The following is a 17465-nucleotide window of genomic DNA, read 5'->3' as shown; positions in this document are numbered from 1 at the left end:
ATTATACTCAAGAGTCTCGGCACTCTACAGTTGGGTGCTAGAGATGTCATGGCACTGGTTCAAGGCTCTATACAGTAGCACAACTGTTTGGCTTTGTAAATACAGGAAGCGTTAGTTTGATAAATTGTGAAGTGTCTTGGGGGGAATGATTATGCACCTCGATCCTGTCTTGGCATGAGACACGGCGAACTATGTGAATATTATCTGACGTCTGGAATGTTTGATATACTTGACCTGTACCCAAGATATACCGTATTGCTTTAGTTATGTTATATATGTGTGATTCATTGTGGTTTGAGCGTGGAAAAACACTTTAATTCCCTTGTTTAGTTAAGTGTTCAATACCTCGTTTTGTTCTGTAGCAACTTTTTTTTACTTGTCCATGTTTGACAGACGAATATATGTTATATATATTTATTTATATTATATATATATATATATATATATATATATATATATATATATATATATATATATATATATATATATATATATATGACAATGTCAGACCACGGAGGAAAAATGAAACAGGAAATTTCCTTAAGTACTTTCGTATATTAAATACATCTTCAGAAGGTCAGATGTATTTAATATACGAAAGTACTTAAGGAAATTTCCTGTTTCATTTTTCCTCCGTGGTCTGACATTGTCACATTCTTAATTACGTGTTTATTTTCGTGATATACACACACATATATATATATATATATATATATATATATATATATATATATATATATATATATATATATATATATATATATATATATATAGAGCACCTCAAGGTAAGCTATACAAAAAGTAATGCAGGTCACTGTGCTGATTTCTCGTCTAATGCCGCGTTAATCGAGTAATGCAAAACACTACACCGCATGAAACTGTATACACACAGAAATCACAATAGCGTGATACATGAAATGAACAACCCCACAAGGGTCGTGATGAGGGTTCGAACCTACGGGTTAATTCTTTGACCATGTCGTGGGGCAATCGACTAAGGCGCGTCTGGGAACATCCCGAACGTAGGTTCGAGAATTAAAACTGATTAATTATACCATTTCTACGTGTCAAAAGCCTCTCTGGGATAAAGAGGTCCCTGTGGCATTAATTTTTTTACAAAGACATTTTGAATAATTGTTGTCAGGTTAATATAAGGGATTCCGGGTTGATTAATTTCTCCGTAAAGGCTGCTGTGCTGAGGAATTCAAGTTCGTTGTTTACAGGTTCCAGAAAAGACAATGATTATTCTTTATTGACCATTCCCAGTCGTTCACAGCTGTGAAGGGAAATGAGTCTGTAGCGAGTAGGTTAAACGAGGACTACTACCGTTCGAAAAAAATGAGGTAATGATAATATCTCATTTTCGTAATTATCAGGAGAATTTGTTAAGCCATTACGAATATATGACACTTGGGAGGGACATGAGGACAGTGTTCTTGGGACGCAGGTGAGGAATAGTGTCCTGCCACTTGGACCATCCGGGATATAACGCCAACCTGGATGAAGCAAGGCCGTTGCTGTACCAACCAGTCTAAATGGATTTGATAAGTTTCCGGTTGAGTGTGAATGTCCTGGTAACCTCTGGGAAGCGGGTAAACATTACAAATCTGACTCAATCTTCACCCGACACGATGAGTTTGGAGACTGCTGAAGCCTGTTGAAGCATAATAAAATTTTCTCCAGTGGAATATTTCCTTGTTAAAGTCTTTGTTATTCTGATGACTTGTTTGACCTGAGGAGAGATTCCATAACTCGTTCAAAAATGAGTTATCTCTTATCTCTAGATACTAGTAGAGAGGAACCCCGAGGATATGGAATATTTACCTAAGTTGATAACTTTTGTCCATACCTTTCCAGTGGGAATCACAGTTTTGCTACTTATTACACAGTTCTGTCAATATTTTCATTTGGCCTGTTTAAAAAATGTCAGCTGTTCAGCCTGAGCACGTCTGAATTGACGTCTGCTAACCAATGAACTAGTATTGCTATTTCTTGGATAAAAAGTTCTAGTAATATTCCTTAAGGACTCGAACTCTGGAGGAGCATTTCGAAATGGAATTTCTGGTTGTGTCTACAACCACGCCGATAAATCATCAACTGTAATGTGAAATGCTGTCTCCCGGTACACCCTCGACGCTGAGTGGACGTCTGGCTCCCGGTACAACCTCGACGCTGAGTGGACGTCTGGCTCCCGGTACACCCTCGACGCTGAGTGGACGTCTGGCTCCCGGTACACCCTCGACGCTGAGTGGACGTCTGGCTCCCGGTACAACCTCGACGCTGAGTGGACGTCTGGCTCCCGGTACACCCTCGACGCTGAGTGGACGTCTGGCTCCCGGTACACCCTCGACGCTGAGTGGACGTCTGGCTCCCGGTACACCCTCGACGCTGAGTGGACGTCTGGTTCCCGGTACAACCTCGACGCTGAGTGGACGTCTGGCTCCCGGTACACCCTCGACGCTGAGTGGACGTCTGGCTCCCGGTACACCCTCGACGCTGAGTGGACGTCTGGCTCCCGGTACACCCTCGACGCTGAGTGGACGTCTGGTTCCCGGTACAACCTCGACGCTGAGTGGACGTCTGGCTCCCGGTACAGCCTCGACGCTGAGTGGACGTCTGGCTCCCGGTACACCCTCGACGCTGAGTGGACGTCTGGCTCCCGGTACACCCTCGACGCTGAGTGGACGTCTGGCTCCCGGTATACCCTCGACGCTGAGTGGACGTCTGGCTCCCGGTACACCCTCGACGCTGAGTGGACGTCTGGCTCCCGGTACAACCTCGACGCTGAGTGGACGTCTGGCTCCCGGTACACCCTCGACGCTGAGTGGACGTCTGGCTCCCGGTACAACCTCGACGCTGAGTGGACGTCTGGCTCCCGGTACAACCTCGACGCTGAGTGGACGTCTGGCTCCCGGTACAACCTCGACGCTGAGTGGACGTCTGGCTCCCGGTACAACCTCGACGCTGAGTGGACGTCTGGCTCCCGGTACAACCTCGACGCTGAGTGGACGTCTGGCTCCCGGTACACCCTCGACGCTGAGTGGACGTCTGGCTCCCGGTACACCCTCGACGCTGAGTGGACGTCTGGCTCCCGGTACAACCTCGACGCTGAGTGGACGTCTGGCTCCCGGTACACCCTCGACGTTGAGTGGACGTCTGGCTCCCGGTACACCCTCGACGCTGAGTGGACGTCTGGCTCCCGGTACACCCTCGACGCTGAGTGGACGTCTGGCGCCTGGTACAACTTCGACGATGAGTGGACGTCTGGCTCCCAGTACAGCCTCGACGCTGAGTGGACATCTGGCTCCTGGTACAACATCGACGATGAGTGGATGTCTGGCTCCCAGTACAGCCTCGACGCTGAGTGGACGTCTGGCTCCCGGTACACCCTCGACGCTGAGTGGAAATCTGGCTCCTGGTAAAACCTCGACGCCGAATGCACGTCTGGCTCCTTCTCCATCAAAGGGGATGCCGGAAAACGTGTTGAGTTTATCCCGTTTGGTTTCGATACTGTCGTAAGCCATCCCTTATCAACAGCCAGTCAACGGGTGTTTAGATTTCCTCGTGTATCGTCCGGACGTGGTGGGTGTCTGGCACTTGCTAAGGTGTTTAGACACTGGAAGACGTTGCTGCAATTTGGCTCGAGTGGACTATAATATCTGGTCGGATTCTAAGAACTCATAGGATGCTCGACGCTCATATGGTTTGCGGTTACAGAGCGTCGACAGGCACCTTGACACCCGCTCTACAGTGTCGAATTCGGTATTCGCCTTCCTTGGAAAAACCAGGAGTCACCAAGTATTTGCATACAGCCGCAATACTTCGAGTGTCTCAGGACAAGGAAATACCGAGGAACACGCAGTCTTTGAATCGAAATCAACAACATCGCAGGTGGCAGCGTGGTGGTAGATGTCATACACACATTCTGTCCCTCACATCCAAGTTTTAATATTAATTCGTGTATTTACACTGAGAGTTAATAGAAAGCCTTAAATGGTCCAATGTAGTGTTGGTTCAACATCAATGGTGCTATCATTTGCAAAGTCAAGTCGAATTAGTCCTTACCTAAACTCTCAATTGATTTTAGCCGTTGTCGCCGTTGGTATTATATGTATTGAAATAAAAATTTAATCCTCCCGTGAATTAATTTTATTTCCCAGTTGCTAGTAATACAGTCATGCCTTACAAGATCTCTGATATATTGCCTTTGTCTTGACAATATTTGCAAGAAAATTGCTTTTCAGGTAAAAAAATAAGCAGATTTTAATTATGAAAAACATTTTATAAGAACAAATTATTTAGAATATTAAATTGATGAAGGTGGAGGGGCAGGTAGGTGGTAGATGGAGAGGTGAGGGCAGGTAGATGGTAGATGGAGAGATGAGGGCAGGTAGATGGGATATGAAGATAGGAGGGCAGGTAGGAGGGTGTTGAAGATAAGCATCTTCCATCTTCCTGCTTCTAATTCTAGTAATTTATATGACTGGTGGTGTGGGCTTAGCGATGATGGTGTTTAATGGTGGTTGCAGTGACACCATTGAGTGAGGAGGGGAGGTGACAGTGATGAGAGGGTTGTGACCATAATGATGTGGGTGATGGTGTTGAGAGTGAAGTTTCAAATGGTAGTTATGATTGTGTTGGTGATATGGTAATTGTGATGGTTATGGTGTCATGTAATGGTTGTGGTGGGGGCTGCTGTAGTGTACTCACCTAGTTGTGCTTGCGGGGGTTGAGCTCTGGCTCTTTGGTCCAGGTTTTCAAAGTGGAGTGTGGTGTCTGAGGTGGTGGTGTGATGGTGTGATGATTTTAATAGTGATGTCATAGTGGTGGGGGGGGATGATACATGGTTGTGCTGGAGTCTTGTGAGTACGTGGTGGTGAGTTCAGTGGTTATGTGGTAGAACTGGTTATGGTGGTGGTGTTATCTAGTTGTCTTTGTGTATTAGTTGTGGTTGATGGTGGTAGAATTTTTTTGTGGTTGTTGGGGGTGTGGCAGTTATGGTGGTGGTTGTAATTGCGGATAGTGGTTTGGTGATATTGCGGTGAATGGTGGTGGTTCTGTTGGTAGTTTGTTAGTGGTGGTTGATGGTGGTATTGGTTGTTTGGGTTTTTCAGGTGATGATTGGGGAAGTACTGGTAGTGGATGGTAGTTGTCATGTTGGTGGTCATTGTAATAGTAGCAATAGTAGTTGATTGAAGCAATGGTGGTAATTGTTGTTGTAGCAGCGCCGGTAATTGTGGTGGTAGCGTTAGTAGCAACCGTGCTTGTTGTAGTAGCAACGGTGGTAGCTGTAACAGCTGTGGTTATGGTAGTGGGGGTGGTAGCTGTGGTTGTAGCTTTAATAACAACAGTGATTTTTGTGGTAGTAATGGTGGTAGTCGTTATATTAGCGGTGGTGAGTGTAATAGCGGTGATTGTTGTGGTAGTAGGAATGGTTATTATGCCAGTTGCGGAGGTAGTTGTGGTAGTAATTGGTGGTATAGTTGTGGTAACAGTTGTTGTGGTTGTAATAGTGGTAGTTGTAACTGTGACAGTGGTACTTGAGGTGAGATATAATGACTGGGAGAGTAATTAGCGCTGACTTGAGTTAGCGGGAGTAGTTAGGAGAAGCTTGAAGAGCCAATAGCGGTGGTAACAGTTAGCTGAGCTTGCTTTTAGGGGTTAGCAATCAACGATGGGTGATGTGGTAGTGGAAGCCAGTAGTTGATGTGATGGTAGTTAACGGTAGTAATTGTGGTGGTTGGCTGGTAGGTAGGTGCTGGTTGGTAGGCGGCTAACACGAAAGAATCACAAAGAGGCTTTAACATTCACGACAAAAAATATATATATGTATATACAGTGTGTGTTGTATTTATTGGAGTAAACACTGAAAAAAACAATGTTGGTGTAGGTCCTATTTACATATATATTTTTAGAGGCCTCTTAGGCCTATATTATATATTGTGATGAGGTGCGGAGATAGAGAAATCTTTGTCTGTCACTACTATATCAACGACGAACACAAAACAAGACTTTCGGTACTTGACAAGCGTATGTCTAGCAGTGTTTTGAGCAGTGCCTGGGGAACCGTAGGTCACTGCCAGGGAGGCAGGGGGAGGGGGGAAGGAGCAGGTCAATCTCTGGGGTCAAAGGTCAGTTACTAGAGTGGGGGGGAGGGATATATGCTACAGAGGGGTAAGGGGAGAGTTAATGTTGGGAAGGTCAGTGACCATGGCTATATGGATCTGTCAGCGGTGTCTTTAAATCACTGCTCGAGTTTATAACAACATGTCACTGCTTGTAGTCACAGCCAGGGTGCCGTTACCTGTACGCACTATACCACAACGACACTGCTGGTGGTCACCTCCAGGTCCTCACTACCTGTTTACCTGTGATCATTACGAAAGGTTCTTGCCTGAGCACCACTTCCTGAGCACCATATAACTCGTATTACCGACTCAGATAAAATATGATGGGAACCTCGCCACCTGAGATGATGGGAACCTCACATCTTGAGATGATGGGAACCTCACATCTTGAGATGATGGGAACCTCACATCTTGAGATGATGGGAACCTCACATCTTGAGATGATGGGAACCTTACATCTTGAGATGATGGGAACCTCACATCTTGAGATGATGGGAACCTCACATCTTGAGATGATGGGAACCTCACATCTTGAGATGATGTAAATCTTCCTCCCTAGAGACAGGAAGGAAGGAAGGGCTGATACAAAAAAAACTGCATATACGAATTTCCTCTTCATTCGGAGTGTCTTCCATTTGTGTAGAAGTGATTGAAAATTAATGTGGCTAAATTAAGGGTAATAGACTGACAGGAAGGAGGAAGATGAATGATAAAGATAATGAGAGAGAGATAATGAGAGAGAGAGAGAGAGAGAGAGAGAGAGAGAGAGAGAGAGATAGTTAAGTCTCTCAAGACTTAGTCTCTAAAGAGTAGAATTCTCTAAATTCTAGAGTCTCTAAAGAGTCTCTGAGAGTCTCTAAAGAGTCTCTGAGAGTCTCTAAAGAGTCTCTGAGAGTCTCTGAGAGTCTCTAAAGAGTCTCTGAGAGTCTCTAAAGAGTCTCTGAGAGTCTCTGAGAGTCTCTAAAGTGTCTCTGAGAGTCTCTAAAGGGTCTCTGAGAGTCTCTAAAGTGTCTCTGAGAGTCTCTAAAGAGTCTCTAAAGAGTCTCTGAGAGTCTCTAAAGAGTCTCTGAGAGTTTCTAAAGAGTCTCTGAGAGTCTCTAAAGAGTCTCTGAGAGTCTCAAAGTAGAATTAAGTAAAAGTTCTCCTCCGTTGTGACGTATTGGAGGTGTTGTGGTGTAGCTGTGAGGTATATATAAGTGACGTACTGTAGATTTGACGTACTGTAGCTGTATCATTTTGTAGGTGTGACGCACTATACGGGTGACGTTCAGCAGGTGATGTACAGCAGCTGTGACGTACTTTAGCTGTGACGCACTCTTGCTGTGACGTACAACAGGTGTGTAGCTCCAAATATGACGTAATTCAGCAGTGATGAATTACAGGTGATGTACAGCAACTGTGACGGACCGCAGCTGTGACGAACCGCAGATGTGACGGACCGCAGCTGTGACGGACCGCAGCTGTGACGGACCGCAGCTGTGACGGACCGCAGCTGTGACGGACCGCAGCTGTGACGGACCGCAGCCGTGACGAACCGCAGCTGTGACGTGTTACAGGTGTGGCATTGCTGGTGTCGCACTTGGCATGGCGTCACAGGTGTTACGAACAGGGCCTGGTCTGTGTGACGGCGTGACGGACCAGTAACGCTATAAACATACACGTCACCAAGACAGGAGACCCGTTCACGTTACGCCCTGTGGAAGAAAAAGGGAGGCGTCACACCGGTGAGATGAGAAGGGAGGGAAGACATAAGGGAGGGAAGACATAAAGGAGGGAGGGAAGACATAAGTGAAGGAAGAGAGACATAAGTGAGAGAGAGAGAGAGAGAGAGAGAGAGAGAGAGAGAGAGAGAGAGAGAGAGAGAGAGAGGAGATATAGGAGAGAGATATAGAGGGAGAGGGATAGTGAGGATAGATGTAGGGGAGAGATATGGAGTGTAGGGGAGAGATATGGAGAGAGACAGAGAGAGAGAGAGAGGAGATATTATTCACATCATTATTGTTATTAATTTAATAATAATAATTATTTGTATTTGTAGTATTGAAAGACATTTTGATATTGAAATTGTAAATAGTAGTAGCATTATAATAGTAGTTTTAGTAGTATTGGTAGTAGATGTAGCAATAGTAGAAGTAGATGTAGCAATAGTGGAAGTAGCAGTAATAGTCTACGGGTTTATTCCATTTCTTTTGTCTATTATAAAGTTGTGTTCAAACGTCTAATGACAGTCCACTCCCCTAAACCACCTCTCATGAAGCTCCACACCTGAAGACCCACACCTGAAGCACACCACACCTGAAGCACAGCACACCTTACGCACACCACACCAAAAGCACACCACACCTGAAGCACACCACACTAAAAGCACACCACACCTGAAGCACACCACACCTGAAGCACACCACACCTGAAGCCCACCACACATGAAGCACACCACACCATAAGCACACCACACCTGAAGCACACCACACTAAAAGCACACCACACCTGAAGCCCACCACACATGAAGCACACCACACCTGAAGCACACCACACCTGAAGCACACCACACCTGAAGCACACCACACCATTAGCACACCACACCTGAAGCCCACCACACATGAAGCACACCACACTAAAAGCACACCACACCTGAAGCACACCACACCTGAAGCACACCACACCTGAAGCACACCACACCTGAAGCACACCACACCTGAAGCCCACCACACATGAAGCACACCACACCATAAGCACACCACACCTGAAGCACACCACACTAAAAGCACACCACACCTGAAGCCCACCACACATGAAGCACACCACACCTGAAGCACACCACACCAAAAGCACACCACACCTGAAGCACACCACACCTGAAGCACACCACACCTGAAGCACACCACACCTGAAGCACACCACACCTGAAGCACACCACACTAAAAGCACACCACACCTGAAGCCCACCACACATGAAGCACACCACACCATAAGCACACCACACCTGAAGCACACCACACTAAAAGCACACCACACCTGAAGCCCACCACACATGAAGCACACCACACCTGAAGCACACCACACACACACACACACCTGAGCACGGGGGCACACCCAACAACTCACCAACCAAATACTCCACACTACACCCCTCCCCACCTCAAGCACAGGAGGATAACGTTGCCTCAGCTGGCAATATAGACCATGTAAACACCGTCTCTCGTCTTCCGCAGTAAGTCACTACATCAATTACCCATAATTCCTAACTTTTTTTTTATTATCCATTCGCTTCCCTCCCCCCCCCCCGCCCCTCTGCCCCTTTGGGTCCCCCTCTGCCCCTTTGGGTAGTGTTGTTGCGTGATCATTATTATTTTAGTGTTGATCAAGGAAGCAGGAGCCCGTGCCGGAGAGTTCCTTATTTATTGGTCTCACGTTGCCTCGATGAGCAGGTGTACTCTCTTGAGTGCCTGTACACTCTTGAGTGTGTGTACACTCTTGAGTGTGTGTACTTGTGCTTGGGTTAGAAAGTGTGTGTGTGTGTGTGTGTGTGTGTGTGTGTGTGTGTGTGTGTGTGTGTGCGTGTGTGTGTGTGTGTGTGTGTGTGTGTGTGCCCCTTGAGGGGGGGTTTTGGTTAATACAGGTGCATTTTTTTGGGGGGGGCCTTTATTAATGCAAGCGATTATTACAGGTATGTTGCAGGCGCTGTGGATCATTATTGGTGCGTTTGGGTGCCTCTGATTGGGCACAGGTGCGCCTGTATGCTGCTGATTAGTGCTGGTTATTAGTACAGGTGTGTGTTTGAATGCTGGCGAGTAGAACAGATGACTAGCAGAGGTGTGTTGACGTGTTCTGGATTAGTGCAGGTGATTACCAAGACTTTGGTGGCATCTATGGTTAACTCTTTAGCATGTCGTGGTCCATCGGGTTAAGGCGCGCGTCTGGGGATATCCAGGACGCTGGTTCGAGCCCCGTCCTGCTCCAAAAATGTTCTCATTTATAACTTTCACTTGTGACTCCCTTGTGAAAGGTAAGGTAACTATCAGGGGAAAGCGCTAAGCTATTAGCTATATAGCACTGGGAAGGGGTCAGGATAAGGACTAGGGATGGGAGGAGAGGAAGGAATGGTGCCTAACCACTTGGACGGTCGGGGATTGAACGCCGACCTGCAGGAGGTCGTAGCTCTACCGTCCAGCCCAAGTTGCTGGACCTCCCATGTGTAAGACAAGTGTCTTGGGGATTTCGAAGTGTTTACGAGAACGATGGCGTCGATAGCTGAAGGAGTGACGTCCTGCCAGAGTTTGCTGGGAAAGTTATGCTGACGGACTCTGCAGGTTGCTGGGAGTTGCAGCTCACAGACCTTTGGTGGTCTGGGACCACCTGTGTCAACTTGAATAACCTAACTGTGGGATCTGGTCTGTGGGACCTCCCACTCTCAACTTTTACGTAGCCGTACGGAAGGAGAGGTGACATGATGACTGAGATGATGATGATGCCTGATGACTTGTGGTCAGAGAAAGTCATCAGCGAGGTGGGAAGGAGAGCAGTAGAACTACAAGTGTCAGCCCTGAGACACTGGAGCAGTGTAAGGAGAGTGTGGGAGTGTAGATGGTCTGGGACACCCACTTCTCCATCACCCGAGTTAGTCTGTGACTCTGAAGAGGCGGTGTGCACGGACGCCTGCCAAGTCCCAGGTGTAGTGTTGCATGGTTGCAGCTCAGTGATCAGTGTGTGTGTTGGTCTGGCATTAGGAGAGTTATCACTGATATTAATAAGCGAGGTTGTCTGAAGTGCAATTTGCAATCGCATTTAACCCCGAGGAAAGATTTTTTGATGTGATGAAAAGAAAGTGGTGAAGAGGAGAGAAGGTGTTGGAGGTAGAGAAGATGGTGAAGGTGAAGGGGAAGTGGTGAATGGAAGAGGTGGTGGTGAAGGGAGGGAAACTATCAGGAGAAAACTCCAAAGTCATTACGACTATATAGCACTTGGAAGGTATAAGGATTTGGATATGGGATGGGACGGGGGAAAGGAATGGTGCCCAACCACTTGGACGTTCGGGGATTGAACGCCGACCTACTCCTCACACTCCAAGTGAGAGGAGTAGAGTGACAACTTCTTTACTTTTCACCACCTTCCATAATCTTCACTTACTCTTCCCTTCACCAACCAACCACTTGGGGTTGACGGTAGAGCGACGGTCTCGCTTCATGCAGGTCAGTGTTCAATCCCCCGACCGTCCAAGTGGCTGAGCACCATTCCTTCCCCCCGTCCCATCCCATATTCAAATCCTGAACCCTTCCTAGTGGTATAGTGTTGTAATGGCTTGGCACTTTCTCCTGATAGTTCCCTCACCTCCCCTTCACATCCATCATCTGCGCCACCTCTGCTCTTCATCACTTTATATTCATCACTACACAATCAAAATTTTTTTATCAATTTTCCGGACATCTCACGAACAAATGACGAACATCTTTAACAGTCTTTGCATCACACTATCTTCCTCACTATAACCATGTTAAATACTCGCAACCATCATCCATCTCTGTAACCATCTACACTACACACAATCAGCGACACTGTAGCCATCTACACTACACCCGACCACCCTTATCAGTGTAACCATCCTCACTAACTACCTTCACCTCTGTACACCATAATTAGACCCTGGGGGGCACCGCTGGGTTCCCCCATCTACAACCTATCCTCTCCTTCATCACCACTTAACCCAACCCTCTTTTAAGGTATCCGGAAAGACTCTACCTCTTTATCCATAACATATCCACGTTTTCCTCAATTACATCTTATATATAAAAACATTTCACTCGTCTCGATCCTCAAAGACTCGAACTCACCATATGGATGAAGGAGTGAAATACATACAGAGATACCTTAGTTTAAAAAAAGTATCGGATACCACTAAGGTACTCCTAAGCTCCTCCCTTATTGTTGGTACTCCTAAATTGCTGTCTACAGAAGTTCCCAAACCCAAAGGCAGCTTCCGTGAGACAGAGACAGAGAGATAGATAGTCTTACCCCCAGCGAAGAGCCCTGAAAGTTGAGCCCGTCTGAAAGCAGCATTGTGCACCTCGAGGTCTGCCGTCTCGTGGAACAGTCCCGGGATATCGGCGACGCAGCGGAGTACCAGTCGTCCCTGGTCGTCCCACACCTGCTGGCCCGGGGACACCACCAGGGACAGGGTCGACGTGTAGGTGTTGAACCCCTCCGCCCGGGGCGGCTGTGGTCGTACCAGTTCCCTGGGGACCTGTCGCAGGGCACAAAGGATAGGGTTAGGCAGACTGGGTACAAAGGTTGGGCTAAGCACAGTTGGAAAAACATTAAGTAGAGGGATAGAGGGCGCAAAGAACATGGAACATCGGGACAGGGTGCAAGGAACAGGTTAATAGGGAAAGGGAATATGGGGACAGGGTACTGGAGACAGGGAACAGGAATAAGGGTATAAGGGATACAGGGAACAGGAACAAGGGTACAAGGGATACAGAACAGGATATAGGGAACATGGAACAGATTACAAGAAATACAGAACAAGTTACAAGGGCTACAGAACAGGGAATAGGGAACAAAGAACAGATTAGAAGGAATACAGAACAGGTTACAAGAGATTCAGAACAGGGTACAAGGAACAAGGAACAGGTTACAAATGATACAGAACAGGGTACAAGGAAGAAGGAACAGGTTACAAAGGATACAGAACAGGGTACAAGGAACAAGGAACAGGTTACAAGGGATACAGAACAGGATACAAGGAACAGCGGTACAAGGGACAGAAAACAAGGAATGGCTCCTCAAGAAATGAGAGGAAGAAGTAACAGAGATAATCCGAATTGAGAAACTGTTAGACATTAGTTAAAACACGTAAGTCGTAAATATATTCATTCAATTATTCAAAACTGAAAAGAAGGAAATGCGAATAAAAATGCAAAATAGAAAACCATCAAACTCGAAATAAAAATCATAGTTCAGTGAGTTCAGATTAGTTTATATATATATATATATATATATATATGTATATATATATATATATATATATATATATATATATATATATATATATGTCGTACCTAGTAGCCAGAACGCACTTCTCAGCCTAATATGCAAGGCCCAATTTGCCTAATAAGCCAAGTTTTCATGAATTCATTGTTTTTCGGCTACCTAACCTACCTAACCTAACCTAACCTAACTTTTTCGGCTACCTGACCTAACCTAGCCTATAGAGACAGGTTAAGTTAGGTTAGGTAGGGTTGGTTAGGTTCGGTCATATATCTACGTTAATTTTAACTCCAATAAAAAAAACTTGACCTCATACATAATGAAATGGGTAGCTTTATCATTTCATAAGAAAAAAATTTGAGAAAATATATTAATTCAAGAAAACTTGGCTTATTAGGCAAATTGGGCCTTGCATAGTAGGCTGAGAAGTGCGTTCTGGCTACTAGGTACGACATATATATATATATATATATATATATATATATATATATATATATATATATATATATATATATATATATATATATATATATATAATATGTGTGTGGTAATATATTTTGTATAATTTTGAATGGCAGCATAATAATATGTATACTTCAGAATGAACACATTATAATATGTATAATTTAGAGCATTTCTTCATTAGAATAATTCCCGCCTTAATAGTAACTGTGAAAGAGGAGTCAGAACGGGAAAATCATTTAATTTAGCGTTGGGATAAGACGTGTGAGTGGCAGGCGAAGTGGGGAAGCTATGAGAGATGGAATTAAGATAGTGGTGATGAGAAGGGGAATATGAAAAGCCGCCAGGCTGAGGGGAATGAGGGAGGAGAGTGAGGGGGGGGGGAAGGTCTCCTCAGCACCATGATCACTCACACTCAAAATTTGCTCATATGAGCTGTGGATGTTGGGGGGTGGGGGAGATCGCCTGAAGCAGGGGAGAATTACCGAAGTGGCGGAGGAATTTCACAGAGAAGTTTGGGGGGGAGGGGGGTGATAAAGAGAGAGAGGTTTAGCTAAAATTCATGAGGACCCCATTCCCATCCTGTGGGAGGTGGTGGACCCCTATTCCCATCCGGTGGGAGGTGGTGGACCCCATTCCCATCCTGTGGGAGGTGGTGGACCCCTATTCCCATCCTGTGGGAGGTGGTGGACCCCATTCCCATCCTGTGGGAGGTGATGGACCCCTTACCCATCCTGTGGGAGGTGATGGACCCCTTACCCATCCTGTGGGAGGTGGTGGAGCCCATACCCATCCTGTGGGAGGTGGTGGACCCCATACCCATCCTGTGGGAGGTGGTGGACCCCATACCCATCCTGTGGGAGGTGGTGGACCCCATACCCAACCTGTTGGAGGTGGTGGACCCCATATCCCTTCCTGTGGGAGGTGGTGGACCCCATACCTCTTCCTGTGGGAGGTGGAGGACCCAATACCCTTCCTGTGGGAGGTGGTGGACCCCATACCCATCCTATGGGAGGTGGTGGACCCCATACCCATCCTGTGGGAGATGGACGCCATATCCCTTCCTGTGGGAGGTGGTGGACCCCATGCCTCTTCCTGTGGGAGGTGGAAGACCCAATACCCTTCCTGTGGGAGGTGGTGGACCCCATACCCATCCTATGGGAGGTGGTGGACCCCATACCCATCCTGTGGGAGATGGACGCCATACCCATCCTGTGGGAGGTGGTGGACCCCATACCCTTCCTGTGGGAGGTGATGGAACCCATACCCATCCTATAGAAGGTGGTGGACAAAGTTACAGAAGCCCATTATAGGTTTAAGAACTGAGCCCCAAAAGTTATTTAGCTATGCAACTTACAAAAGTGGTAACAAGTGATGATGTAGTTACATATAGTAACATAAATGAATCAACAGAATGTTGCAGTGTTCATCAGGCTAACCATTACCGTTAGCTCAATAAGGCACAAAGAGGGGGAAGAGCGGCGAGTGTTTGACCTGCCAGTAGCAGCCCACCACTCTCCTACTTTACCAAAAAGTAACATTAAAAAGGAAGGAGAGAGATAGTAGCTTTCTGCTGTTCTATCTCTCTTTTAGATCTCTCTCTGGGAACACAAAAGTGGGCAGAAATTTCTGTCCACACGGCACAAATTATATAAATTGCCAGCCACAGTTTGTGGGAATTTGATTCAAGTCCCCTGGTTTATCAGGAAGGGTTTAATATGCCCGCTCCATTGAAAGCCACGTGAATGGAATGTTATTCCCCAAGCTTTTGTGTGATCTGTGGCGTGAGGGCGGACACTTTTGTGCCCCGGGAGATCTAAATGAGAGTAGCAGATAGTGGTAGTGTGCGCTACTACCACTCTCGCCAGGCGAGAGTATATATATATATATATATATATATATATATATATATATATATATATATATATATATATATATATATATATATATATATATATATATATATATATATTTCGTTGAAAACGACAGAAAGTTTTTGATTTATCATTCTAGCACGAATCTTCTCGATATTCCTTATGTTTTTTTCCCACTGAAGCAGGAAGATTAAAAAATAACTCTCCAAATTTCATTTTTACTTATTATTTGGGTTCTGACGCCTGGTGATGCGTTTCGTAAGGTCTCTCCTCACATTCTCAAAGACAAATTCTTCTGTGCAGCTCCTGATTATATCCTCTAGTGGTGAGGTGGTAGGTGACATGGACGAATGACATACATGGGGGTATTAAATGAATGGGGTATTAATGGGATAGTAAATTAAGAGTGTGACATGTTGGCAGTTTATGTTCTTTAGGTTGCTTCCGTTCCTGTTGCTGGGTCATTTGGTCCAGCTTCTGCATTGGTCCGGGGTCTTGAAGTGGGTAGAGTGTAACTGTGTGTTAGCTGGTTATTGATTGCTAGTCTAGATTTCTTGATATGCAGCGCCTCACTGATGTCTAATCTTCTATTGTCATTGTATCTATCAATTATTTCGGTGTTGGTCGTTAAAATATCCCTGGTGATCGTCTCGTTGTGTGTGGCGATTATATGCTCCTTGATGGAGCCCTGTTGTTTGTGTGTAGTTAAATGCCTAGAGAGAGATTGTTGTCTTGCCTATATACTGAGTTCGTTGGGGCTGACAGTCCCCAAGTGGGCAAGTGAATGTGTAAACAACATTGGTCTCCTTCAAGGCGTTCTTCTTGGTGTCGGGAGAATTCTTCATTAGCAGGTTGGCGGTTTTCCTACTCTTATAATATATAGTTAGTTTTATCTTTTGGTTGACGTCAGTTGGTGTAACACTCCTCTCAATGATCTCTTCTAGGGCTCTTTCCTCCGTTTTGTGGGCCGTGGAGAAGACGGTTCTGTAGAACAATGTTATTGGAAGTACGGGTATATCCCATACTAATATAATTCCCATACTAATCTTCCCATATTCATTGGGGTATTAGTTGTTCCGTCGCCTGTTGTACACCTTGCCACCTTCTTTTTTATGCAACAGGCGACTTAACTAATACCGCAATCCTCGTACTTCCAATAAAATTGTTCTACAGAAACTTCTTCCCCAAATAATAAGTAAAAATAAACTTTGGAGAGTTAATTTTTAATCTTCCTGCTTCAGTGAAGAAAAACATACGGAATATCGAGATGATTAGTGCTAGATTTATAAATCTAAAACTTTCTCTCGTTTTCAACTAAATATGTTTAAAAGAAAGACAGAAAGTTTATTTCACAAAAAGGGTTACAGCATTGGTTACATGCAAGCTACAAGGCTACTTGTCGCAGGTTATAGAGTTCCTCTAGCTCCTTAGATGTCGGACAGGAATCATAGATGCAGTGAGCATTTCCTCTCTGGATCGCCACGTTAAGGCGCTGAAAAGCGCCAGGATCCAGTATATTTATATATAATATATATAATTTATTATTATTATGATTATCACAAAATACTGGATTCAACAATGCGTACGTAATCTCTAACCCAAGGAGCAAGCAGGGGGCAAAAACGAGTGTAAACACTTACCTTAGTATAGTTGTTAAACCAGGCCAGCTGTACGGGGGGGTTGGCACCCCTGGCCAGGCACAAGGCCTCCACCTGCTCCCCATCTCTCACCTCCAGGGGACCCGACCCGCTCCATCCAGCCACCTCGATTACTGGTCCAAACTTCCCCGCCGTGTTCCGGTCAGGCGGGTCTGAAATGTACGGGGGCAGAGATGAGCACTGTGGTCCGGTAGGAGATGGAGGAGGGAGGGAGTGGAGAGTGGGGGAGGCATGTTCCGAAGTGTTGGAATGAGACGAGAGACAGTCTTAGGGCACAGGGAACGTCTTAGGGCACAGGGAACGTCTTAAGGTACAGGGAACGTCTTAGGGCACAGGGAACGTCTTAGGGCACAGGGAAC

General features: G+C 45.8%; 2 protein-coding genes across 2 annotated transcripts in view; one reads left to right on the top strand and one right to left on the bottom strand.

The window, feature by feature from the left end:
- The first annotated feature begins 976 nt into the window (after positions 1–976).
- On the top strand, positions 977–3422 carry LOC138366109 (serine-aspartate repeat-containing protein F-like). Its single transcript, XM_069326846.1, has 3 exons — positions 977–1022; positions 1377–1447; positions 2142–3422. The coding sequence occupies exons 1-3, from the start codon at positions 977–979 to the stop codon at positions 3420–3422; spliced, it is 1398 nt and encodes a 465-aa protein (XP_069182947.1).
- Positions 3423–4126: 704 nt separating this feature from the next.
- LOC123754440 (uncharacterized) overlaps positions 4127–17465 on the bottom strand; it is a 274623-nt gene continuing 261284 nt past the window's right edge. The window contains exons 5-7 of the mRNA XM_069326534.1: positions 17089–17258; positions 12138–12366; positions 4127–7822 (exon numbers count right to left, since the gene is read on the bottom strand). Coding sequence (XP_069182635.1) covers positions 7728–7822; positions 12138–12366; positions 17089–17258 — 494 coding nt within the window. The 3' untranslated portion in view covers positions 4127–7727. The remainder of the gene's footprint in view (positions 7823–12137; positions 12367–17088; positions 17259–17465) is intronic.

The sequence above is a fragment of the Procambarus clarkii genome, chromosome 18, assembly GCF_040958095.1.
Source record: "Procambarus clarkii isolate CNS0578487 chromosome 18, FALCON_Pclarkii_2.0, whole genome shotgun sequence".
Classification (NCBI taxonomy): Eukaryota; Metazoa; Arthropoda; class Malacostraca; order Decapoda; family Cambaridae; genus Procambarus; species Procambarus clarkii.
This window is presented reverse-complemented; position numbering and strand designations above follow the sequence as displayed.

What these genes read in the sequence shown, in the direction of transcription:
- LOC138366109 (XM_069326846.1), top strand. Translation starts at nt 977, where the DNA reads ATGTCGTGGGGCAATCGACTAAGGCGCGTCTGGGAACATCCCGAAC. An exon ending in CGTCTGGGAACATCCCGAAC is followed by an intron (nt 1,023 to 1,376) that starts GTAGGTTCGAGA and finishes CGTAATTATCAG; the next exon opens with GAGAATTTGTTAAGCCATTA. An exon ending in ACAGTGTTCTTGGGACGCAG is followed by an intron (nt 1,448 to 2,141) that starts GTGAGGAATAGT and finishes CTCGACGCTGAG; the next exon opens with TGGACGTCTGGCTCCCGGTA.